Source organism: Rhea pennata, chromosome Z (assembly GCF_028389875.1).
Source record: "Rhea pennata isolate bPtePen1 chromosome Z, bPtePen1.pri, whole genome shotgun sequence".
In the NCBI taxonomy this organism is placed as follows: domain Eukaryota; kingdom Metazoa; phylum Chordata; class Aves; order Rheiformes; family Rheidae; genus Rhea; species Rhea pennata.
In genome coordinates this window covers 67,793,207-67,820,928 of record NC_084702.1, presented here as the reverse complement: position 1 = coordinate 67,820,928, position 27,722 = coordinate 67,793,207, and the positions used below count along the sequence as shown (strand labels likewise).

The following is a 27,722-nucleotide window of genomic DNA, read 5'->3' as shown; positions in this document are numbered from 1 at the left end:
AAAATATCTGAGACAGTCCAGAGAGAGGAGAGGAGAAAGATCACTGGAAACATGGGCAGGCAAAGTGAACACGCAGGAGGAAGGAGTGGGAGACTAACAACTCTCATATAACAGATTCGAAAGAAATACCAACCCTTTCAATGGCTTTGCAGCTGGTGAATTATTCAGATTAATTATTTCCAGTCCTGCACTCAGTCCGTTCTGCTTCCTGTGAAGAGTAAATGAATCCAGCTCATTAGAAGGGAGGAAACAAGCAGGCGATGCTCAGTTCTGTATAGTATGAGGGCTGGCAAATCCCTAACATGAACAACCTCTTGCAAGCTTTTCTTCTGAAATCTGATCTCAAAGTGGAGAAATCATGTGAAGTCAGTGGAGCTTGTGGGACTTACTTTCACTGTCTGAAATAGGAGTGATTTGATTGGATTTTAGGAGGCCAATGTCCAGATGAGACTTCAGGATGCTCTTGAACCAGGACTGTCTGGTTCCATCCTGGTTAAGCTGAGTTTGGGTTATGGTATTTCAGAGTTGAGGGTCCATGCTAGGCTGCTTTTTTTTCTTGATAAAAAAAAACACTTCTGAGAGGTACTTGTGGAAAAGTATAACCAACTGGGATTAATCAGTTCCCAGCTGTCGTTAATCCTCAGGAAGTGGTGTTCTTGCTGAAATGCTTTCTGTTATATTCATGCAAAACTCAACAGAAATCTGCAAGTTTTGTGGTTTAGGCTGCATTATTTGTCTTTCAGCCCCTAAGCTTCCGCTACTAACACCGTTATGACTCTACTGCCTTCTCTGAAGCTTCTCTGGGTTGTGTGAGACTTGTCAAGAGAGCTGAACTGGATGGCCTGTTTATGTGCGTGTGTGCATTAGTGTATATATGCATTAGCAATTGGATAATATATCTGTGTAATAATCATTTCATAATATAAACACATAAATGAGACTAATGCAGAGAAGTGCAAATGCAGTACAATTTACTAATGTTGCTGTTCCACCGGGTATAATAATGATGAAGTTGGGCACAAATATATGTATATACATACATACATACATATATATATATATATATACACACACACACATATATATACATATATATATAAAAGCCAAGAAAATTTAGCAGACTTTAAAGGTGGAATATTTTAGATCTGATCTGAGCCATGGAGAACAACAGTGCTCTCCATCAAACGACCAAATACACAAGTACAAAATGGGGAGTGACTGGCTGAAACCAGTAGTGCAGGGAAGGAGGTGTCAAGGGATCAGGCGTCATTATAGCCGATAGCTCAGTTTCTGCAGCTGCACTGTAATCCGATGTAACAAAATAATAGTAATTAAAGAAAAACAGAAAACATTTTTTGGGAGAAAATAATTTGTAATCCAAATAATTTTTGTGAGCTGGCTTACCACTCAGCCTCACAAACAGTTTTATCAACATGATTGAGGGAAGGACAAGCTGTCTGGCAAATCAAGGCCTTCTTTCCAGCTTTTGGAGGGCTATATAATTCTTGTATACAATTGACTCCACCACAGAAAAGGCATCATGTTACTTCACGTTATTCACGAGAGTGAGATTGAATGAAAATAGCAAATGCCATTTAGCAGGGTTCCAGCAAGAGTGTCATGTTTAAGACAAGCAAGTGCAGCTGGTATTAGTAAAGCTTTGTCTGGAGTATAATGTCCAAGTTTGGATCTCATGCTTTAAAAAGATACAGGGCAAGTGGGAGAGAGTGAAGAGGAGCTACAAATCTGACTGCGAGCTGACTCATCCCCTTCCATATGTTACCCAGATTCCATAACCATGAAGCCACTGTTTCTCTTCTAGGATCTAGAATACCTGGTTTTAAGACCCTTCTCCTAAATACAAGCAGAAGAAGAAATGAAATTTCTTACTTCTCAGACAGTGGGGTAAAAGGAGATACATTTCTTCTCCAGAAGAAAGTCCACACTGTCCTTGGGGTGTGTGGGAGGGGATATTCCCGGAGAGTGCCTGCCTAAACAGCTCCTGCAGGAGAGAGGGGCATAGCACAAATGTCCAAAATCTTTCCCCATTCACTAATTTATCCATCCTATGAGATTAAAACATACTTGATCTCAAAGATACCCACTGTATGCCCAGCTCCACTTTTATGGAGAGGACATTACCAAAAGAAACAGGAAAATAGGCACTTTAGTGTGTGTAAAGCAAGACAGCACTTGGCTGAGGTTTTGAGGATGAACATTAAACTTTGATACCCTGGTAGATACCAGAACTTTGATCTTGATTAGCTTTGCAGTCAATGAGACTCAGTGCATCTTATTGCGGTCTTGAGTCTGGAGGTAATAACGTCAGATAAAGACATCCATATTCCACTATCTGCTGAGCTCCATTTCCTCAAAATTGTAAAAGCAATGTGACACATAATGAAGACATTATTCCCGTGAGAATTAATGTAATAAATAGGGATGCTGCAGGAATGAATGCACACAAGTTAAATACAGAGGGTCAGTATATATGGCATGAAGGATGGAGTGGCAGGAGCAGGATCAGGTTCTGAAGGATCTCACTCATTTTAGCTATGAGACTGAAAGACTCAGATAAATCTTTTGGTTTGAGTGGTCTTGCTGCCTCTTTCTAAACATTTACTTTGCAGCACTGTTATCACCTTTCTCAGATGAGTCCAAATCGTTCAAGCAGATCAAAGGTGAAGGATGGAAAAACAGGATAACAGAATAATGGTCAGGCATTCCAAGTTAATTGGAAATGAGTGCTAGGGCTCCAAAACCACGGCTAGGGAAAATCACAGATGGCAAGGTGCTGCTGAACAATATTGTAGTATCACAATGTACTCCCAAAACAACAGAGAGGAAAAGTTTGTCCAAAAGGACATCATAAGGAAACTTTGCAGAAAATAAATTTTTAGGATCACACACTATTTTGCTGCACCTGGAAATGCAGATTTCAAGTATATTCCAGCTTGAAGAAAAAGGAGCCCTCTATATTTTCCCACATATTGTGAATACTATTTTTAATACTGAAGACTGAGAAACAGAAAGAAAAGTCTTGGTAAAAACAATTGTCTAAAAGTGCATTTCTTCACACCAGAATATCTGTGGTATAGAACCTGATATTTCTGTTTACTTGTATAAGCAGTCAAAATTCTTAAACCTGGAGTTTCTATCTCTCTGTAGATAGGCTACAGATAAAGAACTGGATTTTTATATGCACATACGCATGCTCCTTTAGGGACCAGATCTGGAAGTCTGAAGCTGATCCACGCTTTGTGGACCTGCCAGTGATAAAAAGTTTTCTGTGACATTTGCTAATTTCTAGGAGATTTGAACAGTATTCCACCAAAGTTAGCATCATATTCCTTGAAGTAGCTGGCTATGGGTTAATCTTTCTGTGTTTATGGCAGAAAGACAAATACATCCCTGCCCTCCCACGAAGGGATCCGTTGTTTCAGATCAAGGGTAAGAAAATTGTACGAGGCAATTGGACAGTTCTCTGGTCAGTGAGAAATTAAAGAGCATCAGTTCTTGCTGCTACAAGTTGCTTCATTCTCTGAAGCTTCTACTGTCTCTGGATTAAAAAAAAATAGCAACAAGAAAATGCACCAGACTGATTATGAATGTCAGCAGTTGGCTCAAGGGAGGGAACAGTATGTGACTTTAACTTCACCAGCAAAAACATGACAGCAAATGCAAACTATCTGCAACCTCATGAATTATGCTGAGAAATGAGTCTAGGTCAACCCTATAGATTCCTCTGGGGTAAAGCTGCAGCTTGACAGGAAACATGTGATCATGTTTATTTTTATTGTTTCTGAGCTGAACTGGAATTGGTACAATCCTCCTAGGAGATTACATGGAAAATATCATGCAAGATCCCAGCAGCCCAGCACACCGTGTCATTCTGAGCTACATGGAAGAGCTTTCACAATCCTTCTGTCTTGTTTTCTTTTGACTCTGATAGGAGGTTGTTATTGGTGATTTAAAACCTGGCACTCCACATCGTGTTAGTGTTGGAGCATATGGCTGGGCAGGAAAAGGACGACCCAGCATGCCCAGAGATGTGACAACCTTATCTCCAGGTAAGGTCTGTGTACATACCTTCTTACTGCGAAAGTGGCAGGGCAGAGTCAACCCAAGACATTTCACAGCTCTGACAGGTAAATACAGACCATGCTGAAACCTCAGTTTGCTCAAAGGCGGCAGTGATCAGCTGATCAGGATGTAGCTGTGATGGCAAACTTGTCTGAAACATTATTAATGATTTAAAAGGATTATGGCCACCTGATGCTTTGGGTGCCTTAAGGAGCTTTTATAAATACCTGCTGGACCCTTTGAAGAAAGTTTTCTTTTTACACTAGCATATGTCATGCTTGTAATGTAGCAGGTCAGTCACACATGAATCTGCCATGTGAAATTTTGTAGTATTTTACTATTACTCCTCCACATGTGTGAGGTTTTGGAGGGGCAACAGAGGAGGCAGAGAAGCCTATAAGTTTGATTCCTAGGTCTGCGATTGTTGAGTTTTTATGTATATTAAAGTCTTCTCTAATGCAATTCTTTTGGCTTAGAGGAGTGCATGCCCCCTGCACCACCCTATCAGCCCCAGATCGTTGTCGTTTCTGATTCAGAAGTTGCATTGTCCTGGAAACCTGGTGTCAGCGAAGGAAGTTCTCCCATCCAGTACTATATGGTGGAATTTATCAGGCAAGTCTGGCAATGGAATTGGAATTTCAATCTTTGTGTACTACATTTTTTCCCCTAAACTGTGGTATTAAACTGAATACAGATTCTTCTCATTATTTTTTTACTCATTGTATACAGTACATTTATTTTCACTCTCAATGTGTGTTGAATTACCATGGAAGACAGCCAGAAATAATCTAAACTGATGTAAAATCACCAAGTCCTACCTTGTGATTGGAGAAAAAAGTCTTCTTCACTTTTTCTATTCTGTCTAATAAAAGCCTGAGCAAATAAAATTTCAAATCTACCCTGTAAGTCATCAAACTGTCAAGTCGTGCTCAGAAAACAATCCGGAGCAGAATGATTCCACTTAGCTGATATACCCTTAGCTGCTATAGGAGTAAATCTAGGGATTGGCAACTCAGTATATTTGGTACTTTTAGCTAACAGAAGTCCTTCTGAGTCTTGAGCTTGCAGGATTCAGGTGCATTTTGTTGTCCTAATGCTACCATTTCCATGAAACGTTGGCCCTTTCTGTTTTGTTTTGTTTTTTATGTAGAACTCTTTAAAATTTGCAATTATAGAACTGCAGTGTGAAAACATGCTATTTGAGTTGCTTTTATAAGATGCATCTCAATGATCTGGAGCTGGTGGTTGTATTTTCATGCAAAAATATATTCATAAGCTTGTGTAAGCTAATATTTGCATACAAAGCTGTCGATTTTCATGTGCTTACACCTGTGTTTACCCTTACAATGAATGCTACTTTCAATCTTTGAAAGTTTAATCCCTGGGTGAACATTTGATGACCAGTTTTTGTTGAGGATGCTGGATACGAATTGCTTCCTTAATTACTCTAAGCTGTAAAGGTCAAAAAAAAAAAAAATCTTTCCTCAGAAAGATACATTAATTTTTCAGAAATGAGCTGTTGTAAAAACAGGCAGAAAGAACTATTGCTTCTCAGTGCTTTAAATATGATTACAGTCTGGAAAGTGTAGATATAATGAAAATACTGCCCAGGCTGGAAGCCTGTTTGTGAACTTTGATTGCACTTTTTGTTTAAATCAAAGTGCCCCGTATTTGTTGGAAAGCCATACAATATTTTCTCACTTACAGGCAGCACGTGAGAGCTGAAGATGCATAATGGCCATCACGTAAATTTTGCCATAGAGTTGCCACGAAAATTCTCCAGTATCTATTTTCCAACATAATAGTTACTTGAATCTTTTTCTCTTCTCCCCATTGCTCAGTTTAGATTCGCTCAGTGGGTTGGAAAGGGATTTTGCTGAGTTCTGACTGACTGCACTTCTATCTCCTCCATTCTTCAGCCTGAAAAGTGGAGTTTATGTACACTTCTTCATAAAACCACTGGCCTGCTAATGGAAGTAGAAGTGGGCATCATAATCTCCATCTGTCACATTGAAATTGCACCCTTGAATGTTTTTGTTCAGCAGAGAGTAGAAAGTTGCCATCTCTTTTTAAGTCAAGAGATACAAGTAATTGAAATTTCAGTGTCTTGAGTTTTTTAGACTTTGGGAAAGAATTTGCTAACAGTAAAATGTTTTGATAACTCTGTTTAGTTTGAGGTTTGAAGCTAAGCTTGAAGTGTATTTGTTAATTTTGGGATTGTGCTGTCTTAGATTTGGAAGCTTGAGTACATATATTTGGAGAAAGTTCAATGAGCCATAAACCCTAATGGCAGTTAGAGGTAAAGATTTAACTTTAAGCTTCATTGTCTTCTGAAATTGCATATAGTTTTAAGGCTAAATTACCATGAAGTATGTTAACAACAGTTAAAGCCATTGACGTTAAACCAATGTTAAAAACAAAACAAAACAAAAAGCAGTGCAAGCAATTTGGAATTAAGTCCACTTATGTCAAATAAATGCAATTCCAATATGATACTGTGCTTTTGCAAGATTAGTGATTTCTATGCCCATCTATAATTTCACTTGGATGTGGATATACCAATAGCACCAACCTCTAGAAACTATGACTTTGTTTCAGTCATGCCTTTTCCCATAGAACTTTATTACTTTTACGCTAGAAAAACCATGGTGGGAGACTGAGATGAGGGTAAAATAATCTTCATTTGCTCAACTGTGATATCTGGATTTAAAGCTTCATGAAAATTTAATGCATTGATTGCACATCAGATTCTGATCAGAATCAGAGCTAGCCTTCAGTCTGCTTCTGCTCTCAGATGAGTATATATTTGGGCTTTTCTTTAGGCACTTCTCTGGGATTCTTTCGGGTCGCTAGAAAACCCCTTTCAAGTCACTATAGGCAATGGGGGGCCCCAAGCTGATTCGGATGTAGGACAGCCTGGGCTGACTCACGTGCCGGAGATGCTGTTGTTGACTATAGGAGGACTCTGAGGAGACCAGGCTCCCAACTTGGTCGAATGCTTAAAATTAGAAGAATTAATCTAGATCTCACTGTTATCAGTTCTACAGAATTTGTAAAAGTGTTAGACCCAAAATAACCAGTGATGTCTTTGGAAGCTTGCAATATTAATAATGTATTTGGTTATGCTGAGGAATATTTTCTGATAAATGACATTATTATGAAAGACTCCAAAACAAGACCCTGGACTTAAATATGCCAGTTTGTCCCCCCCACCCCTGCCCCGTAGAGATACTATAAAAAATTAACTTAATTTTCGAAAATGTCTTGGCTATTTTCACATGAAATATTCTGATTTCCAGTCTATTGAATGCCTAGCCAATCTTCTAAATTCAGAGACTAACTTACCAAATTTTTGTAGTCAACTACCTGCTATAGAACCACAAGGTATTTCAGCAGCATATCGCTTAAATGGAGTGGTGTGCTTTCTTTTTCATCTCCTTGCTAGCCAGACAGAGTCAACAACTTTAATATGAGTCTTGGCCTGCAGGGAAAACTCAGCATCTAGACAGTGACATGAGCCTTGTGCTGCAATGCACTAGGCTGTTTCTACTGATAAAGCTGGAATATCCGTATATGACTGCTAGGGTGGAGCAGATTCAGCATAGTGACTTCTGCAGATTAGTTTCAAGTCTTTATTTCCCCATTCCCTTCCAAAAAAAAGTTGATCTGCTAAATCCAGTCTGTGTTGAGCAATCTGTCTCTGGTGCTACATGAATCAGGTAGTTGTATTTGAATAGCTCCTGCTTTATTTTGATCAAAACATATAAAGAAAAGTTTGGCCTTTTCCCAGCCAAAATCATTTTGATATTTCAGTTTTTCATTCCACAAAACTGAACACTGGAAACATTATATTTTCTTGTGGGACGTTCATGTAACTCAACTGTGAACTTCCAAATCATGACATAAGTGTCAGCAGAGGTTCAGAGTTTGCCTTCACTTGCAAAGAGCACAAACAGTTCTGAAGGGGGAGGCACTTCGTAGTGCCCAATAAAAATACCTTTTAATACGTGTTTCCAGATTAACACATGGAAAGCACATGTATCTCAACATTTATCTCACTGCTTGTGAGGGTTAAATACCTGAAAAGATAATCCATGAAGAAAGAGGAGCTGAAGATGTAAAATTAAGGAGGAAATGTTTATCAGTGTTAGACAGCATCAGAGTAAGACTTACCAAAAGGATGAGGTTAGAAAACTGTCTCATTTTCTTTTCTCCAGTGTTGACCTAGCATTCTAGTTGGTTTTCTTTAGTAGAAAGTGTCACAAAAAAGCTAAGTAATAATAATAATTAGATGGATTAATAGATTATTATCAAACGGCTTCACTCTGATAAATCATTTCCAGATCATTTTAAAAGAGAGTTCAAGTCAGTATGAGACTGCAGTTGTCTGCATCAGAAAGATTTCCTTTCTTAAACTGAATCCATCCCTAGATTACAATGTAAAGCAAGAATCCTGATGTTTTAAGGGCAGAGTTCTGCACTGAGTTTATATCTGCCTGATCTTAATGAATTTACCTATATGTTCAGTATTTTTAAAATGCTCCGACTCTATTCTTGGCCAAATTCTTACAGCATTGCATTTCCGTGTTGGAGATGCACGGCTGTGACTTAAAGAGCAGAAAATGCCTGTAGGAGGCTGCAGATTTCGACATACCCAGGTGTGTTGTACAGGGCAGTCCGGTGAGCTCATGGTCACCGGCACTGGAAGAGCAGGAGGAGCAAACATGTTCCAGGGCACGTAGCTCTGTGCAAAGGAGGATCATTCTCTCCAAATAAGCTGTTTGATGTAAAAGTTGACGTAAACCGAAATCTCTTGCAAAAAGGACAATTGAGATATATTTTTTCAACAAAAAATTTAGAGTTTAGAAAATGTAGAAGTTGGATCACTGTGAACCTATTAACCAGCTGAGTTTACTGTGTTTCTCTCCCCATCTGTTTGCCATTTTATCATGTTGCACCGATTTGTTCGTACAGGGAACGTTCTGGAAAAGTAGCAAAGGTCAAGTGATAAATCTCACTTCTTCAGCTGGAGATATTTACTCATTTGCAGACATTTCCTTTATTATTCACTTCTCTAGGAGAAGGTCTTGCAAGAGACGATCAGTAAGGTCAACAGGTTAGCCTGCGGTTTGCGGCTTCTAAATCTCTTTGTAGTGTGCAGGATCTCCTTAGGGTTCCCTCTCCATCCTGGTGCAGACAGTAGCCGTATCTGCTGTAGAACAACTGTAAAACAATTTTGGAGCTAGCAGGAATTCTTTGGGTAGTAACTAGAGCCAAAGAAAGAGGTATATGGGAAAACTGAAAATGCTACTAAGCCAGCGTGTGCAAAGCAGCGACGGCAATGGCTTTCATTTGAGAAGCACTAAAAATTTTCCTTTTGACCGAGGCGTCAAAAGCTCAGAGAAAGGAAGACAACATAAGAGTAGCCAAAATAAGAGACTTCCTCTCTGCTAGGCAGTGATGATGGAGGCTGACTTAAGATAGGATGCTTAGCCGACATTATGTCTTGTCCATTTGTCTGATTTTATTTTTATTTTTAGTGAGATAATGTAATATTCACATTCTGTATGCCATTACATAGGAGCCCAGCAGTTGGCAGATACTCTTGTGTCAGCACGTTGTGCCCTACTTGCACGAAGAAATGAAACCTCAGTGATCAATAAATCTTGTATTGACTGATTAAAAAAACCCCATACATTAACTTTAGCTTTTCCTTCCAGCTGCAAATAAACAAATACAAAATGCCTGCCCTGTGCTATAATTTTCACTGGAAGACTGTTGGAGACATTTGCAGCTAGTCCTATGTAAACACTAGTAGATTCAGGGAGCACTTGGAGGTTATTTCCTGTAATAAATATCACAAGGACATCTTAGAAAAGGACACCAGAATAATTTGATCTGAAAGGTCATTTCTGTCCCTATTTTACTCTCATAGGCTTCAGTTTGAATATTTTGGATGGCCCAGACTCAATGTTTACATTTTCTAGTTTGTTTACGTATATTTACTTCCTTCCCGTTATTTTCTCCTTGATTAGAAGAGATCGCTTTTAGAGAGAGTAGAAATGGTGTGAAAGTACCAGATGCTCTGCCAGAGTGCTTGAAGTAGTCACTCCCTTTCGGATATTCTTATGCATATAAACTTAAGCATTTCCAGTTTCTCAAGATCATTTTTGAAACCAAATTGCCATGTGAATAATTTTACTGATTCTAAACGTATTATAACGGCACACAGAGCAAGCAATTATTGGCAGTCAGCTTTCACTATGAGTCAGGATTTAACCAGGCATCGCCCAAAGGCGGACATGGGATTTTTATTGCAAAATCTACATACATAGGCCAGGTCCTCTCTGTTGTTGTTTAGTATTTTTCTCATTTTGGGGAAGAAGAATTTGTATCCAAATTTTCCAATGTGGGTGGATTAACTTAGTTGCATGGTAAATCAAACATCAGATTTTCATCCTACTACTGCTTATATTGGTTTGAAGAGACTAACTGATATTAGGACGCAAGCTCTTAGGAATAAATTAGAGTCTTCCCCTTTATCGCAATGTATTCCTTTTTATAGACAGATACGGGATTTGGAATTGCTGGTAGTATACCCTTACCTGACAGTTATGAACCCCAAATCCATAAATAATTTTAAAAAAAAGATTGAGAGCTTGATTGGTCAAAATGTCCTCTCAACAATCTTCTTGGCTTTTAGACAAAATCAGAATAGTGTCTCCATGTCACTGTATAGTGCACTGTTCCTGTATCACGGCCTTCTCAGCTTATAGTCTGGCCCCTTAAGAATGAAAGATTTTAATGGTGGTTTAACAAGCTTATATCTCATTTGTTTCCTGTATTTCCTTGGAAAGTTAAAAGGCAATTTATACAAACAGCTTTAGTTATTTATGATCTTGATTTTTTTTTATCCTGAAGGCCAGACCTTGACAGCAATTGGACACTAATAAGAGAGCAGATCCAGATGGAGTCCATGGTTCTCAAGGGACTTCTCCCAAATACCAAGTATCAGTTTGCCGTCCGAGCAGCAAATTCCTTTGGATCCAGCCTCCGCAGCGCACCAAGCGATGTCATCCGCACATTCAGTGAGTAGAACTGCCTTTTCATAGTCAAAACGGTATATTTGGGGCAGCCTTTACAGGACCGCTGATGGAAGGCGTCCCTCTCAGAGCCTGGGCACAGAGGCACCCTGCGTCTGGCACCTCTCCTTCCTCTTCGTGGAGCTCACAGCATCCTGTGAAGGTTGAGCCACTGGTGAAAACTTGAAAGGCTCCAGGCAGAAGTGCTCTCATGCCATTTCTCTGCTCCGGAGGTCATTGCCAGATATTTTTGGATCTCTGCTTACTGATTTTTGTGCTGGCTTCATACAGAATTGATAAGTGAATCTCGTGGGGAGAAATAAGAGAAATAAGTCTATTGTTCATCTTTTTTGCTGTCCTTTAAAACTGAACTGTATATATTACATATATAATTTAAGCAACTCAGAAAGACCAAAGCAGATCTATGCTGTTTTCTGAGGAGTAAGGCTTTTAAACTATTAAGCACAACTGTGAAAATAATTACGTAAACAAGTAAGTATCCCTTTTTAATCAGAAGCTACATATGAAAATATTAGGTGAAATTGTATTCAAATCCATCTGACTAATCACAACTTTATAAAAATTATATCTACATTTGTGCAGCAATGTGGGCCATTCCTACAGCAATCAATGATGGGTCCTGCACGCATCTCCTGACTGCCTTCCTCAGAGTTTAATCCTCCGTCAGTGCTAGTCTGTGGGCTGACTTTGCCATCGTGTTGCTCCTCGTGCAAGCTGTGTCAGAGAATCCCAACCAAGCTGACACGGAGCACGTTGGGAATTGTACAAAGCACATGTCTTTTACACAGTGAAAAACCCAATGTCTCAAAGCAGAGTCAAGACAGGCAACAGGGCCAGAGCTGATGGGGACTATATAAACCGTATCCTTAATGTGCCAAACTTTGTGCTGGATTTAAAAGACTTTGGTACTTTTAAGTTCTAGTTTTGAAGGCATTTATAGGGGATAGAATACCAGGCAGGAAAATGCCTGGATATAATTTTAACAGATTAATGAACTATAAAATAAAGCAACAAGACTGACTTTTTTTCTTTTCTCACCTATGTGCTCAAAATGCAAATCATCTTTAATTAACTGATAGAAAATGAGCAGATGATGCTGAGATAGAATTGTCTGTGTGCTCTGCAAGAGCAATTTACATGCTGCAGAAGTGTGAACCACATCTTTCATGATCAGTTTAACCCACTAAGGATTTATTTCCAAATTGCCTATCTTTATATTCTCTATCTTGAAATCCCGTGTTCTCATTGGCTCCTTTATGGCAGTTTTTATCTTCATTTGACACCATTGTAAACTGAATCCCTTGAACAGTTTGCATACTTTGTGGCTGCTGAACGCTAGTTTCTGAACCAAATGTTTGTGAAAACCATGAAGGTGCATCTTGCTCTTGGGTTCCTTGGCCCTTAGATACCCAAGGGTCAGCTTCCTCTGCCTCAGACTTGTTTGCATGTTCCTCTGTATCCTGTTTATACATGGACATGAGTGTCTGCATTCTTTGGTCAGAAAAGATAAAGTGTTTAGCTCTGCTAGTAAGGATAGGCTAGTCTTCATACAGGGCTTATTACTACAGTACTCTAGGAGAGACAGTTTGCCTTTTGCAAGTTTGAAAGCTGGAAACTGCCTATTCTTCAGAGACAGTGATTTAAACTGTTGAAAAGTTCACTGTGATGGAAAACATACATACAGCTAAGGACAATCAAGTAAAACTTACTCCTAGTTCACACTATGTGTCTACAGGTAATAAAATATCTCCATCCTTCTAGTAGCCAGGCAACCAATAGTTATCTTCTTTGGCCCACTTAATCATGAAATTCAGTTGCTTGAATATAGACATTCAGTGCATTTGAGGTTCCCTAGGGTCAGCTGGTTTCCAGCTGTCGCTACAGGAGGGCATGTGTTTCCCATGTGTCTCCCAGATACCTGACAGCCCCATGGGGATGTCTCAGGTACCATAATGCATCTCAGGTAGCACCAGATGCTTCAGACTCCCAGAGTGCCAGTAGATACTTCATAGTCACTTGCCTTTGCTGAAAAGGAAATGTGTAGGTGCCAGGCAGTTGGTGTGTTTGACATTTATACATCTTTGTTCTTCAGGGTGCACATCATAGGAATTATTACCATCATTATTGCCATATTTCTCCTTCTCATGTAAATAGTGAAGTATGCCACAAATATTTGGTGCTATTTTCTGACCACCCATGCATTCCTCAGAAATATCTGAATTATCCTGGGGAGCTGGCATAAGTCCCTGCAGTGTCTGCCTCCATTGCATTACGCTTAGTCCATGTAGTGCAGGTGCTAAGGTCCTTGGTATGTTCAGATGCAAAAATTTATAACCTTTATGCTTCTATATCTTGGATTATTTTGTCATAATTATTGACTTTCTGGTGCATCTTTTAACTGTAAATCCAATTCCCAACATTACCTTGACTATGATGGACCTCCAGTGTCCCTGCTGAAATGTGAAGTCTCTTGCAGCTCTTATAGGCAAACTGAGTCTGTGATGAGTCCATGTTACATGGGGATTTGTCCTACACTGACCTCTGTAAACATGGGACCTAGGGCTTGTATCATTTCTAAGGTATAATTCTCTTACTTTTGTTTCAAATGTGGCTTGATTTGCAGTACTCCTGACCGTGCATTGCTTCAGGTCATCGTAGAAAACTGTTGGCTTTGTTTGCTAAAGTTTTCCCGTGCAGGGCTGCTAACTGTATCACCTAATGTGGGAGACCTCCCAAGAGCCTGGCAAGTAGAACATATGGCCTTGATTACCAGCAAAGTTACCCCCTTACATAATAAAAGAATGCGTACTTGGTTTATGTTACATTGATCCATTTTGAGGGAGGAAGGAGAGGGCAAGGTTCCCCAAGGAGTCTTGGTTATTTATGACTCGATTTCATTTTGTTATAGAAGGAAATGACGCAATACTGTGCTTAAATCAATTTTTGTGCTCCACTTAATTAAAGATGCTAGTGACAGGTATTTTACTTATATGTTTGTAAGGTTTTTTTGCTCTGTCAAATTTTTCAAAGTGTCATGGACTTAAAAACCTTAGACTTGGTATTTCACATACCAAGTTTAGCCACAATAGAAGTAGTAAATTATCCTGCAGAAGCAAACGAACAAAGTGTCCTCACCTGCATCATGTAAAAGCCCTTTATCTCCTGGGGAAGCAGATGGGGTTTGCACTATGCCCTGAAGGTCAGTAGTCTCAGGCTTTGCTCGTCCAACAGAGGAAGTGCACTCTGTTAAAAATACCCTGCTGCTTGTCTCCACAGCAAACGTGGCAGAAATGGCTGCTTAATCTGTTTACATCACTTCCTCAGGGCCTAGCCATCAAACCCTGACATCTCACAAATGGAGGCATCTATACGCTCTGGCTCATATTGGAAAAGAAATCGGCACAGCTGCTTAAGTATTCTGCACGGCGCTTGAATGTGTCAGCTTAGTCTCAGGCACAGGAAAACATCAGCCCCCCCAGGCTCAAACCTTGATGTAGATGATGATGATGCATCTTGAATATAGTAAATGGAGAATGCTTTCTACAGAACTGTTTCTCAGAGATCTCCATGTGCTTTACAAAGGCAGGGTTTCTGTTTACTGTGTCCGTTATATAAACAGGGATAAAAAACAAGAGACAGGCCAAGCAGCAAGTAATGCCACACTGTGAGTTACTGTCAGGAACGGAATCGGATAGAAACGCCCCTGGTGTATTTGAATTTAGACCTCTGCTGTCTTCTGCAGGAAGGTGATCAGCTTGTTAACACTTCTGTTTGATCTGTCCACTTTGCAGTACTCTGTGCTCTACCTACTACATATTTCTGTGAGTTCTGATCAATATGGCAGTGGTACCTGATAGGCAAAACAAAAGTTTATGTGGCTTTCCGTTTGTTTTGAGAAAGATTTTTTTTGACATAATCCTTGACTATTTGGAAAGAAGCTGTCCTACGGTTGTGATCCCCCACAGGTTTTTCAGTTAATTATGGAACAGGATTATAAGGCCTGGTAGAAGGTCTTAAATAGGCTTTATCTCCTCAATAGGCTGATTTAATGAAATACAGCATGCCTATAATCTCTGTAGTCATTGTTTTGATATTTGCAAAGTACCACTTTGCTTAATTATCTCTGATGTTCCACCTAGTCTGAGGTGAACTCTCCACTGAAACCATGCAGTACTCTTAAGACATGGCTGGTATGTGGTTTCTCTATGGGTAGTCCTATTAGCTTCTGTTTATTTTGTAGTTTTGTTGAATCACATCACATGTGGGAATCATATTGTGTCCAATAAACCAGCAAGAAATGTTGGGCAGAGAACAAGCTGACTGAAAAGCCAGTGGGCTGTTGGACAGTCTCTTGTGTGTGTGTGCCCACCCATATAGATGAGGGTGCATCTCCATGCCTTCATTGCTGTGCTCCCAGGTGCATTATGTTTTACCTAAACTGCTCTCAAATCAGCCGGTAGAGTAATGTCGCATGTGCTGGCTGAAACTGTCCGCTGGTGTCAGGGAGATTGAAAAGGAGGAATATCAGACCGTATCAGCGACCTGTGGATAGTAGGACTCCTTCTGAAGTTGCACTTTTCCTGGTGATGCCAAACTTGTATCGTGAAGGTCTTTGAAGAAGGGCCTCAAAGCAGTCTTTTCTACCAACCACAATAAGACGTACCTTCTTTGCTCTCTCCAGGCTGCAAATGTTGTACCAGTTCAATAATGTAAAAAGAACCATTGTATGGTTTAAAATAGTGGTGGGTACGTTTTGTCTCCCAAGGTCTTCTGTTGGAAAAGCATGGAACATTTTGGTCTGCAAGATGAAAGAGGGACACTTTTTACTTTGAGAGCTGCCAATTTCTAAGTTATCAGGTCTGATTGTACGCTGGTGTGTATTGATTTAGTTTAGTGATAACTCCACTCAAATCAGGAGAGTTGTAGTTGTGTAAAACTGGCATGGCATTAAAATCATGCATATGTTGAAAGAAAGTGTGCATATCTGAGAGCAAAACTAAGACTTAACAGTTTCCAGTGATGTGTGAAAATAAAGATACTTCATTCTCTGTATTGTTTCATTCCTTTCCTCCTTACCAACTAAAACCCCATTAAGCCAATAGAAAGATGTCTTGAGAAAAGACAAAATGTGGTAGAATTTGCACTGTAACAAATGTTTCATTTGTGGCTTGTGACCTCTGAGTTAGAAAGCAGAATTTATGTATCACAGCTTTTCTGAATGCAAATTGGATTGTTTTCCTTGACACATGATTGATTAGTAATGTGAGATTTAATGATCCATGGTTTTTCCTTTCTTTTACCCAACTCTTAATAACAGAGGTCATAACCTCTGTTACTCTTAGGTAAATTATAGGTATATCCATTAAAAGAATTGAGTTTGATTTGAGATAGTTACAGGCATACAATATAAGCACTTGAATTATAAGGGCAAGTAGTAATATTACAGACCTGATTAAAAGTAAGGGTATTCCAGTGAGCTGAAACTTGCTACATCTGCTGGAAGCTGAGCTAGTTCTGGGCTCTGTTTCATTCAAATACTTTCCAAACTACAGTTCACTTTTATCGTGTGAACAGATCAGAAATTCTTTTGTTAGAAAAACGTCTTATAAAACCACTTTTGCCAAAGAAAGAAAGATCATGGTGCAGTGATGGATAGAACAAAAGCAACCATCCTTCCCACCTAGAGTAGAATTACCTTGTGATGGTGGTTAATCTTAGTTGACTATTCAAGTGACTAACAGGAGTAGCAGGTTTTGCCCACACATTGATAATAATTATTTTTTCCCACAATGAAAGCAGGATTGGAACTAGTTGATACTTCTGTCTACCTCTCCAACACTTTGTCTGTGCACTCACAGTCACTTAACAGTGGTATAAATTCAGAATAATTCTTGTCACTTAAGCCCTGTACCTGATGCCATGTATACAGGAATTCGCACAAGAAAATTGTGTTGTGGGACCAACCCCTACCAAAAATGATCTGGATACATTGTGTCCCATCGGCCTCGTCTCTTTACCAATCGTAAAACTGTAGGTTCTATGTTCAGCTCAGTTAGTCAAACTCTATTTTTGTACTGGTTACTTCTGTTTAATCCACAGCTAAAGTGTATTAATTACAGATGGTTAAGCATCTGAATTACAATGGAAAGGCTTATACATCTTCCCTCTTCGACTAACATGCTGTTTTGTTTGGGCATGTGTATGCCTCATTATAGCTACTAATAGGCCTCTGATTTTTCTGTGTGCTGGTGTAACATGTAAAATCGATTGATATGCAACTCCCACGGAGTGTAATGTGTGCGGCCGATTAGCCAGCCAGGGCACACATTCGTATCTGGTGCACATATGTTTGATTTTATAATTGTCTCTCAGGGTTTCTGGGTTGCAGTCAAGGTAGCGGGAGAGTGAGAGTACAAACAGATTTAGACCAGTGCTTTTCTGTCTGACTTCAGGCCAATAGGATACTTTTCCCTTTTTCTGCACTGAGGTGGGAGATGGCTAACCCGAATTAGACTGGTTCAAACAGCACAATAACGTTGTGCCCACGCTGCTCCATCCGAGAGTCTGCCAAGCTCCGTTGACTTTCACTGGCTCCGTCAGTTTGCTCAGCGGCGGCGGTGAAGGTCTCATGACCATCGAGTGGTGAGGTGACGCTTTCGGGGCTGACAGGTCTCCCTTCTGCAGTGCTCAGCCGTCATCCTTCACCTGCCTCGACTTCGCATCTCTCCTTGGTGCGATATGAAAGATTTGCCAGCTAGCAATAAAATATGGGTAGCTTATAGTTGCTAAAATAAGCAAACACACAACTGGCCTGCAGAGAGACTCTGTAAAGCCAAGGCTACCTGTGCTATTTTTAAATGGCCACAGAATATTTTATGAAAAGGCAAATCAATCAAGTGCTTCATTTCACTGGTTACCAAATCCACTATATTCTAAACCTTACCAAAATGACAAGAAGCAGTTGTGATGCAGTTACTCCGATTGCGTTTCCTCATAAGTGATTGTTTCTGATAAATTTTATTAGCTAAAAAGCATAACCCATACTTGAAGCAGAAATTTGCTGTGTAAAGTACAGAAAAACATAGACATTTTCTTGCACTGATCAACTTAGTGTCTCATGGCAGTTCTCAGCCCAGAGTGCGTTGCAGCGCTTTTCGGTTTTGCATGGATAGGTAGCTTATCAGGTCAGATTTGTCCTTATTCCTTTTTTCTAGCTGCTAAATTACATTAAAAAAAATCTAGAAATGCACTGGAAATATTATTTTCAAAAGTGCTGGAGTCAGTGGAAGCAGGTGAAGTCCTAAGCAGGATGTGCCAGAGAATCCCTACCTAGATCATTTCTTTTGCCATTCCGCATACACTCACGCTCTTAATAGTTCAGGCAAACTATTCAGTCACCACTAGGGCAGATAGGGGACTGTGTTCTTATACAAGGAAGAAATGTGTACTAAAAACAACAGAGTTCTTAAAAAGTGTCTGGAAAAAGTCCAGAGCCATTTTCCTGAAAGAATGATAGATAAAAGTCAGGATGCAAAATTGAGCTTTTCCTGAATTTATTAAGGAACCACTTTAAATGACTAAATGAAAATCTTTACTTAGTTTGTTTTAAACTGTTTGGGTGTTAATTATACAGCCTGTTTCCCATATAAAACCTGATGCATCTGCTGTACAAAAATGAATACTGACACCATTTCTGATTTTAGTATCCTACGTTACGAGGAGGTAAGCTTTGAACTGTGTGTAAAGAGAAAAAAATCTATGAACTGAATATGCCAGTTGTGTCTTTACAGGCTCTGAAGAATTAGGAAGTGGAAGCTACGGGCATCGATATATCACAGAAACGGTAATTGGTGATGATGAAGGAATTGATATTGATGATTCAGACTACGACATTTACATAGAAGAGGTAAATTTCAAGGTTTCACTTTGGCATTTCTGTTTTCTTTACAGTCTCAATATTTTAAAGTGTATAATCTTGTGAAATTTAACATCTGAACTTATATGCACAAATAAAATAGTGTGAATGTTTAATTTTTTCAAGTGAGGATGAATTTATTAGTTCAGATCTGTATCTTAGAAGGCATTTTTTCATTTCCATCCAGCATTTTAGGTTATACTAGATTTATGTTTCTTTATTTCATGTTAGCTCAGACCACTTCCTGCTATTAAAGGAGGCAACAGAAAATTTCTCGTTGAAACTAAGGTCACTCCAGGGTCTAGTTCAAGGCTCCTTTCGAGGCTCCTTGCAACAACCTCAGAACCCACGACTTCCACTCTTACAACTACACGAGTTGTCCCTTCTACCACACCAAGGCCTACTACAGCTAGGACGATGAGAAGGAACAGCATGTCTTCAGCAGTGCGCCTCTTTGATCTGTCCTGTGATGAGACCATCTGTTCTACAGATAGTTTTTGTGTCAACGACTATGACCGAGGCGGCTCACGTTGTCACTGTAACTTGGGAAAAGGAGGAGACACTTGCACAGAAGGTAGGTTACTGTGTGCTAAGCTCCTTTTCCATGAGTCTACGGGATTTTTTTTTCCCCCTCTGGCTTCTAGATGAAGGGTTCCTCCAAAAGTAAGCAGACAACATCTGTGGTCTTTGCATCGTGACAGCATCGTTCTGGAGTGCCTGACAGATGATCTAAGATGCTGCAGACTGGTTAGAGGTGGATTTCTGTTCTGCTTTTGGATTCTGCAAGAAGCAGCTTTGTAGTAAACCGTCAAAAACGTGTATTTTGAATAGCAGATTGGGCTTTATGGATCCCTAAGGATAACAGCAGCTTCTATTTCCCAATTCAGACATAAGTCATTTTGCTTCTTTTTCCTTTCTGTAGCCAGGTTTTCAGAAGTGATATTTTTAATAAAGCAGGGACAGAGTAATATGCTAGGGGAGGTTAATCCTCCTTTTTCCATCTAGGAGAGGGAGGATGATAGGAGTTGGGAATGTTGCTAGAAACACTGAAGGAGGCAGTCTTGCCTCTCATTCCCTTCTTCCCTTCCTGTCCTCCACCCTCCCTGGTCCGAACCTCTCCCTTTTGCTGGTTCTGATGTTGAGCTGGTGAACCAGTTCAGCTCGCTTTTCTGTCCAGAAGCAATTCACTTTTCTATTCTGAGTTATTTTTCTGCTGGCTTGGTGATCAAAGGGCTGGATGAATGGCAGAGCTTGTGCAAAGAAAGGTAAGGCTGTGCAGCAGGGAGGAAGGACTGCTGGTAAGCCAAGGGGGAAGGAAGAAAAAGGCACTTGCCTGCCTTTGGGAATGTAGTGACTGCTAGATCTGTTCAGCCCAAAAGGGAGCAACTACATGAGATGGCTGAATTGATTTGTCTTGCAGCAGCACTCAAAGAAGCAGTGTTTTCTCCTCTGCGACGACTTCCCAGACATCGCTTCCCCATTAAGTGTCAAACTGATGATAACAGATGCGTAAAGTCTCAAGTTATCACAATTAAAATGATGATCACAAACAAAGGAATAAATGACAAAAATGATGTACAGATAATATTCTTTCTATCAGGACAGTGGTCCAACTTACGAGCCCCCAGACTGTCATCAGTGATGAATGCAAGCTGTGACAGGGATCTGCCCTCTTACTTGGTGTAATGCTGTCCCATCAGTGAAGAAAAAGCTAACTGTTGCCTTTTCACACTGGTCTGAAATGCCAAGGCCCTTCTGCACTGCAGTGTATCAGAGATGCCCGTTTCTTACACAGACTTGTTTCAGAAATCCTTGATGCACAGGATTGTGCATCAGAGCTGCAGACGCTGAGGCTATTAGATCTTCTCCAGTTGATGCTGGAGTAAAGAGAATCCCTTCTGAAAACAATCTGTTGTGACTCAGCCACATGGAACAGCTGTAGAAGTGATTTTTGGCCCCGATCAAGTATGAAAAGTCAAGGATTTATTTTAACCGTATACAGCTTGTAGAACTGGTTTGTTACTGTGAGTCCAAGCACTCCCACAAGGGAGTGTTTTGTTCATGGGTAAGCAGTAGCATTGTGTACCAGTATTTCCTTGTACTGAACTTCTCCACAGCAGCCAATATTGTTAAATAGTGTATTAATCTGAACGAAAACAGACTTTTCTTTTTAATGAACGACTGTGTAGCACTGTGGTCCAGGCAGCTCTATTTGTGGTTGGTTCCTGAGTTAGCTTCTGTTTACTATAGCTGCATTCAGGTTTATATCACTGGTTCTCTTTGCCTCAGTCTGATGTGTTTTTTATTTGTTTATTTGCTAACTAAAAAGCTGAGCTAACTGCACCTAGATCCAAATATGCAAGTAAAATCCACTCAAAACTCAAATAGCAAAGAAGAGTAGGGCACCTCATCCTTCGTTTTTCTTATATCCATTACAAAAATAAGAAATCGAGACTGAAAGTGAGTCTTTCCTCAGTGCTTCTCAGGAAAAGGAGCTGCAAAGGTAGCAGTAAGGCACTTTTTTGCTTTTTCCAGTGTTGGAGCTGATGCTCTGATATACGACAGTGAAGGGCGAGGGTTTATATGCCAGCTGACAACAGCAATACAAACAGCCAATGTTGCAGCTAGGGGTTCCTAGGATGGAGAGGTGTCAGCAGGGACCCTCTTCTCCCCATCACCCCCTTCGCCTTATACCCTGAGGTTCCTGGGAGACGTGTTAGGAGATGGTGGGCTATCATGAGCCCACTCAGGATGCCTGGGATGCTAAACACAGCAGCTACGGAGCAGCAGTGACTAACACATCGTGGAATCTGGCCCAGTGTGCTTTTCCCACATATGTTTTTATAATCCATCAAACCAGAAAATTACTTTGGTGTCTCTCTGTTAAACAAGTGCCTAGAAGAAGATAAACTAAAAAATAGCCAAATTCTGTCTTCTGTAACAGAGACGAGAATCTGGAGTAAGTTCCGCTGAAGCCAGAGATTAAACTGTTGAACAGTATTTGGCCCTCGGTATCCTGTTTCCTTCCAAGTTCCCCAGAACCTTGGGGATAAAGGAATTAGTGTGGTGGTGGGAGGACAAAGCAGTAGGTTAACTGATTGTTGACTGCTGCTGACTAATAGTTGTGTCTGGAGGAACTCTGCCTTGCATTTTCACCTGATGTTATCCAGTGCTAAATGTGTGTATTGATTATTTTTGTGGGAGAAAACTTCTAAAAAGCATGCTTCTGTCTTTGCTTTTCAGATATTATTATCCAGTATCCTCAGTTCTCTGGCTACTCATATATCACCTTTGAACCACTGAAAAACTCTTATCAGACGTTTCAAATTACCCTTGAATTCAGGGTAAGTTTAAGCAATCCCAAGTTCACATAGGAATTTTAAATTTTATTTCCTTATTCTGATGCTGTGGCCACTGAAACAATAACTTAGATTCGTTACAGCTTCTAATGTGATTGTGGTGAACATATACATAATCTTCATCTCTACAGAGCTGACTTCACATCCAATGAATGTGAATGAATTTGGTGATCTGAGCTAAAATGTTTGTGTATATCATTGAGAGTCAGTGCATGAGCGAGTCCCTAGCATTAGCAGTACTGGGCATTGCAGACTTGCAGCAATGTACCTTGGCAGGACTATAGTCATACAAATGAAATACGCCTGTGATTTTCTGTAAATGATGGTTTGGAAGTGCTGCACATCATGTTTACATATAAGAAATGGTGATCTTGTTCTCCTGAGCAAAAGACTGCCAGAGATGCTCTCTGACCCTGCGAGAAATACGTAGGCACTATTTTCCCCTCTGAAGTATGGGACACCAGCCACTAGTAACTGCAAGATACCGAACTAGTTAAACTGCAGGTCTGATGTGGCAGAGTAAATCTCACGTTGCCGCGTGTTAATGCTATCTGTGCGTTACGGACAGAGCTGGCAGTGCCTGCTGCAGGAAGGAGGCCAGGCGCGTGTCGTAGGTGAGCTGTCAGGTGCCGTCCTGCTCCCACGTGCAGCACACTTGCCGGCCTCACGCTCGAGTTATGAGACGGTCACCAGAGCAGTCGTAATCTGTTGCCTCACATGGTGATCTAATCCTTTTCTGGCAATTTGTCAGCCTAAATTGCAGGATGGCTGGGAAGAGCTGTCGTGTCAGCTGCTACACACACGTGGGTAGATCGTACCTGCACAGGTTGTTCGGTTTGGGAAGCGTCAGGCTCGCTGAGCCTGTGAAACGGCATCTGTGTATTCATGGGCAGTCCGTCTGAGGTGCCCAGGCTTACCAGGCTTGCTAGGACTTTCTTGCTAGACTTTGTGCTCAGAGGTCTCAAAAGGGACATGTCTGACAAGTTTTAATGATTCGAGCTTGTCTGTACATCTGATACTGCTGATAGATCATACTGTAAATAGATGTTCCTAAACCATTTAAACACTAAGGCTATGGGTTTTTTTTTTTTTCGGTTCTTCAGGTGCAGGATTTGAAATTAAGCAACCTATTTCTGGTTTTGCAACTTAAAAACTCTGTCTGGTAAATGTTGTATGTTTTCTGGAGAAAAGAACCCCTCTGCTCTCACATTTATCTGTCACTTTGAGGCTTAGACTTTGATTTTTCATGTTGATGTGGTGATTGCAGGCTGAATCAGAAGATGGTTTGCTGCTGTACTGTGGAGAAAATGAACATGGTCGTGGTGATTTTATGTCACTAGCAATCATACGACGGAACCTCCAGTTCAGGTAAAGCATGGATTTATAATAGACTCACCTCCACCCTGAATCTGATGTAAAGAAAAGGGGTCCGTGCTTCCTCGTGGGACTCCTTTAGGGGATGAGTATCTGTCATGTCTTTGACTTATGTCCCAGGTAGCGCACAAAATGGATAGTATAACTTCCGTGAGCTTCAACATTTTGTGCTCTCATCCTTGTTTGGTGCATAAACCACCTTGTGGAACTCACTTTATGCAGACCTTGCTGCAAAGGCAAAATGATTTTTTCTTAGGCAAAGTGAGTTTTTTTAGGGCATTATTATGGGGCTTATTGTTGTTATCAGAAATGGCTGTGAGCCGCTGTACATGCTCATCCATTTGCTGTATAGAGTTTCTTTGCTTCACAGCAAAAGGACCTGAAGAGATGTACTAAAATAAAGAGATTTGGTGCAACAGAGGAGCCTGGAACTTCATCCCATAGCCGTCATTTAGATAGGAGTGGCAGGTCTTTTAAATGAAGATGGAGGAAGTTTCTTGCACTGCCATAGATAAGCATATGAGAGAAAATCTCAAGGTTCTCCTTATTTGGGAAGGTGATTCCTCTGATAGCGGAAAAAGACCAAGTGGATGATATGTCTTAGTCCTGTTTCTACTCACCTCCTGTACTGAAGGGTAGTCACAGAAAATGGCATGTTTTGTGCACATTCAGCTCCACAGAGTTTCTCCTGGAGGTATCCTTGTCAGTCAGTACTGAAAGATTTAAGTTTTAGAACTTCAGAAAGATTTAGAATCCCATAGTTATTAATCTAGCACTGCCTTTCACCAGGGACCTAGAAAAATTCCCAAGAGAAATTACTGTGATAGCAGAAACTCAGATTGTAATAACCTGCATCTCGAAACAGTTCCTGCTGTTGGCAAACTTTACATGCACTTGGTATTGCCAGAGGATGCAGAATCTTCTCCATGAGAGCAATAAGGATATTAAAGAAAGTTTGAAACTTAGATCGGATTCAGACCTGCTGTCTAATTTTCCTGTGGCCTTTTAACATGGAATGTGAAACACAGAGGTTCCCGGAAGGGAAGGGAATATTCAGAGAATAAAAATAACTGTTGGTTATTTAAGTAAATGAAAGGTTATCACACTGCACTCTCTGTCTCATGCTCCCAGGTTCAACTGTGGCACTGGAGTTGCAGTCATAACGAGTGAAAACAAAATCAAACTGGGGAACTGGCACAGTGTCACTTTGTTCAGAGATGGGCCGAATGGCTGGCTCAAGATGGACAACGACACTCCAGTCACAGGAAAATCTCAGGTAAGTGCTCCTGCACCTGCAGGTCTACCTTGAGCTCTCTCAAGGCTGTGATGACATTTCTTCTTGCTAGCAGAAGTCCAATCAGTTTGAAAAAGTACATTTTTATTCATCATTGTTGGGGAACTTAGTGAGCTAGGTTCAATGGACAGACTACTCTTCCAGATATGTAGTCTAGAGATCACATAGATAAATATCCCAGCAGTGAATGGCATCAGAGTCTCCTAGTGTGCACCTTACTTGCTCAGCCACCCTTCTGCTATACTTCCCCAATCTCAGATACAGGCTGCTGTTAGAAGTTTGCTAGGCTTTACAGCTGCTGTACCTGATTGCTTTCTTTTTCAAGCCTCGGAGAATTCAATCCTGCTCATCTCTGCTTCCCCTTCAGAAAAAATTGCAAACGTGTGTGTGTGTGTGCGCGCCTGTGTGTGTGTATATATATATATATGTATATATATAGCTGCATAACGAGTATATATGTAAATGTAACGATGTATATACAGCGGACATAGGTTTAAGCACACTAATATTTTGATGAAAGATATTTAAAAGGAACTCTGATTGGTTGAAATCTTCAAGAACACAAATGCTCTGCAGAAGCTTCCTTGCTAAGGAACAAATTGAAAAGCAAAACAAATAAAAAGAAAACAAAGCTAATATTAAAGACTGCCATGCAGTTAGAGATAGAGGGCCAGATTCAGCTCTGAATTATATGAACACCAACATTTTCGTACGAGGAAGCCGGGATAAAATATAATAGAGGAAGATGTCTTGACTTGCTCTTCTGTTACCAGACCAGAAAAAAGGAAGCGAATTTGAAAAAAAAAAAAAAAAAGGAACCTTTTAAAAAAACTGAAGAAAGAGACCTTTGCAAATTGGTTCAGATATCTTCTCCTTGATAAGCACTATTAGCATGCCCTAGCCCTGAAAAAGGTGACTTCAGACATCTTATCACTTTATACATTCATGTTCAGGCTCTGAAAGGAAATAAGTCTTGAGCACTTGAGTAATAGGAATGGGATGAAGCCTGACAGCATAAATACTGTGTGCTTGGGGTCTAACTTCTACTGCACATGGAGAGCTCATCAACTGGGAATGACAGAGGATTTTAGTGTCTGTCAGATGCTTCTGTGTGTTACTAATGCTATGAGGCCATGCAAAGGGCAAATGTGATTCTAGGGTCAATCAGGAGAGATATTTCCAGTAGGGACTAACGTCTCATTGCAAAAGGCTTTGATGGAACTGCATCTGGCTGTGTACAGCTGTGATCACCCATATCCGAAGTAAATGAAGTCAAAGAAGAAAAGGTGCAAAGAAGGGCCAGCAGGATGGTTGTGGTCTGCAGAGATTATTACAAGAAGAATTCGGCAGTGGACACATGTATTTTTCTAGCTGCAGCTGGTCCAGAGTAAGACACTATTGCTCCAGGTGTTTCTGTCTGCTGGGGCATCTATTCCCTTAGTATTGCTGTTCCTATGAGTCTTCCCCAGCCCACTGTAGTCCAAATGACGTGCATTAGTGTCAGCGAAACAGTGGTCTTTTCTCATCTGGTTTGGCTTGAACAGGTCAGAGAAGTGGATGACAGTCGGGGCAGGGGCATTGAAGGTGAGGGGTGGTGGCAAGCAGTTTGGGCAGGCTGGAGCAGCTGGCATGCCCACTGTGTAACTCTGTAGACATCTGAACTATCTAGAGCCATAGACTTCACCTGCATTAGTTTACCCTACTCATATAGATCCATTTGAGGTGTTTCTACAGTTTGCTGTGTGATAACACCCACAGACTCAGTAATCTTGGCTCATTTAGCCTGGCAAATATAGGCTTTGGGGGGTATTATTTATCCTTATAGATACCATGGAGGCATAAGGCAGGGAAGGGGTGAAAACTCCAGAAGCTGTTTAGGCTAAAGGCCAACACAGTCACATGAACACATTTGTTTAGACTATCCATAAATAAACATATGTGGGAATTTGGAAGGTTTCTTGCTGAAGAGGAGTGAAGTTTTGGAACAGCCTTTGACTAGGAGGCAGAAGACAGATATTTTGATCAAATTATGAAAAGAAATAGACTTGCTTGCTAACAATAGCATGGAGCTTGATTCAGTGATTGGAAAGGTTTGTTCAGTTTTTTGTTCCTTACTGTGTGCTACGGCAGTGCTAGTACACTTTGCATGAGTGGGGTTCCATAGACGATTAAGGCCAAAAAGCCAAGAAGGACTAAACTTAATGCTAGCAAAGTCAGCAGAATCCCAGTGAATTGTTGTAGATGTATCAGTTTATGTTTTACTTTGTTTTTACTTTGCTTTTTGACATTTTGTTCATATTCTATAGTAGGTATTTACTAGGTTCTGTCCAAAAGGCAGTATCACTTTGGTCTGTATCCCCCAGGGCATAGAATTCCAAAGAAAAACAATTTTGGCAAAAATAAAGGAAGAAATCACATGAAAAGACAGATATCCTCAATCCCTCCTCAGAATATAGTGATTTTTAAGCTTTTTATTTTGCATTCAATAGTCCAAGCTGTTGCAGTGACATTTAAAATGATAGACCAAAAGGGGCAATGCCTAATGGAAAGGAATTACCAATGAGCAGCCTGCATCTCCCCTGTGGCAATTCTTC

General features: G+C 40.4%; 1 protein-coding gene across 1 annotated transcript in view; it reads left to right on the top strand.

Annotated features, from left to right (window-relative positions):
* EGFLAM (EGF like, fibronectin type III and laminin G domains) overlaps positions 1-27,722 on the top strand; it is an 80,328-nt gene that overhangs the window by 27,959 nt on the left and 24,647 nt on the right. The window contains exons 5-12 of the mRNA XM_062599653.1: positions 3,953-4,070; positions 4,560-4,695; positions 11,005-11,171; positions 18,977-19,092; positions 19,333-19,675; positions 22,345-22,445; positions 23,728-23,828; positions 24,966-25,110. Coding sequence (XP_062455637.1) covers positions 3,953-4,070; positions 4,560-4,695; positions 11,005-11,171; positions 18,977-19,092; positions 19,333-19,675; positions 22,345-22,445; positions 23,728-23,828; positions 24,966-25,110 — 1,227 coding nt within the window. The remainder of the gene's footprint in view (positions 1-3,952; positions 4,071-4,559; positions 4,696-11,004; positions 11,172-18,976; positions 19,093-19,332; positions 19,676-22,344; positions 22,446-23,727; positions 23,829-24,965; positions 25,111-27,722) is intronic.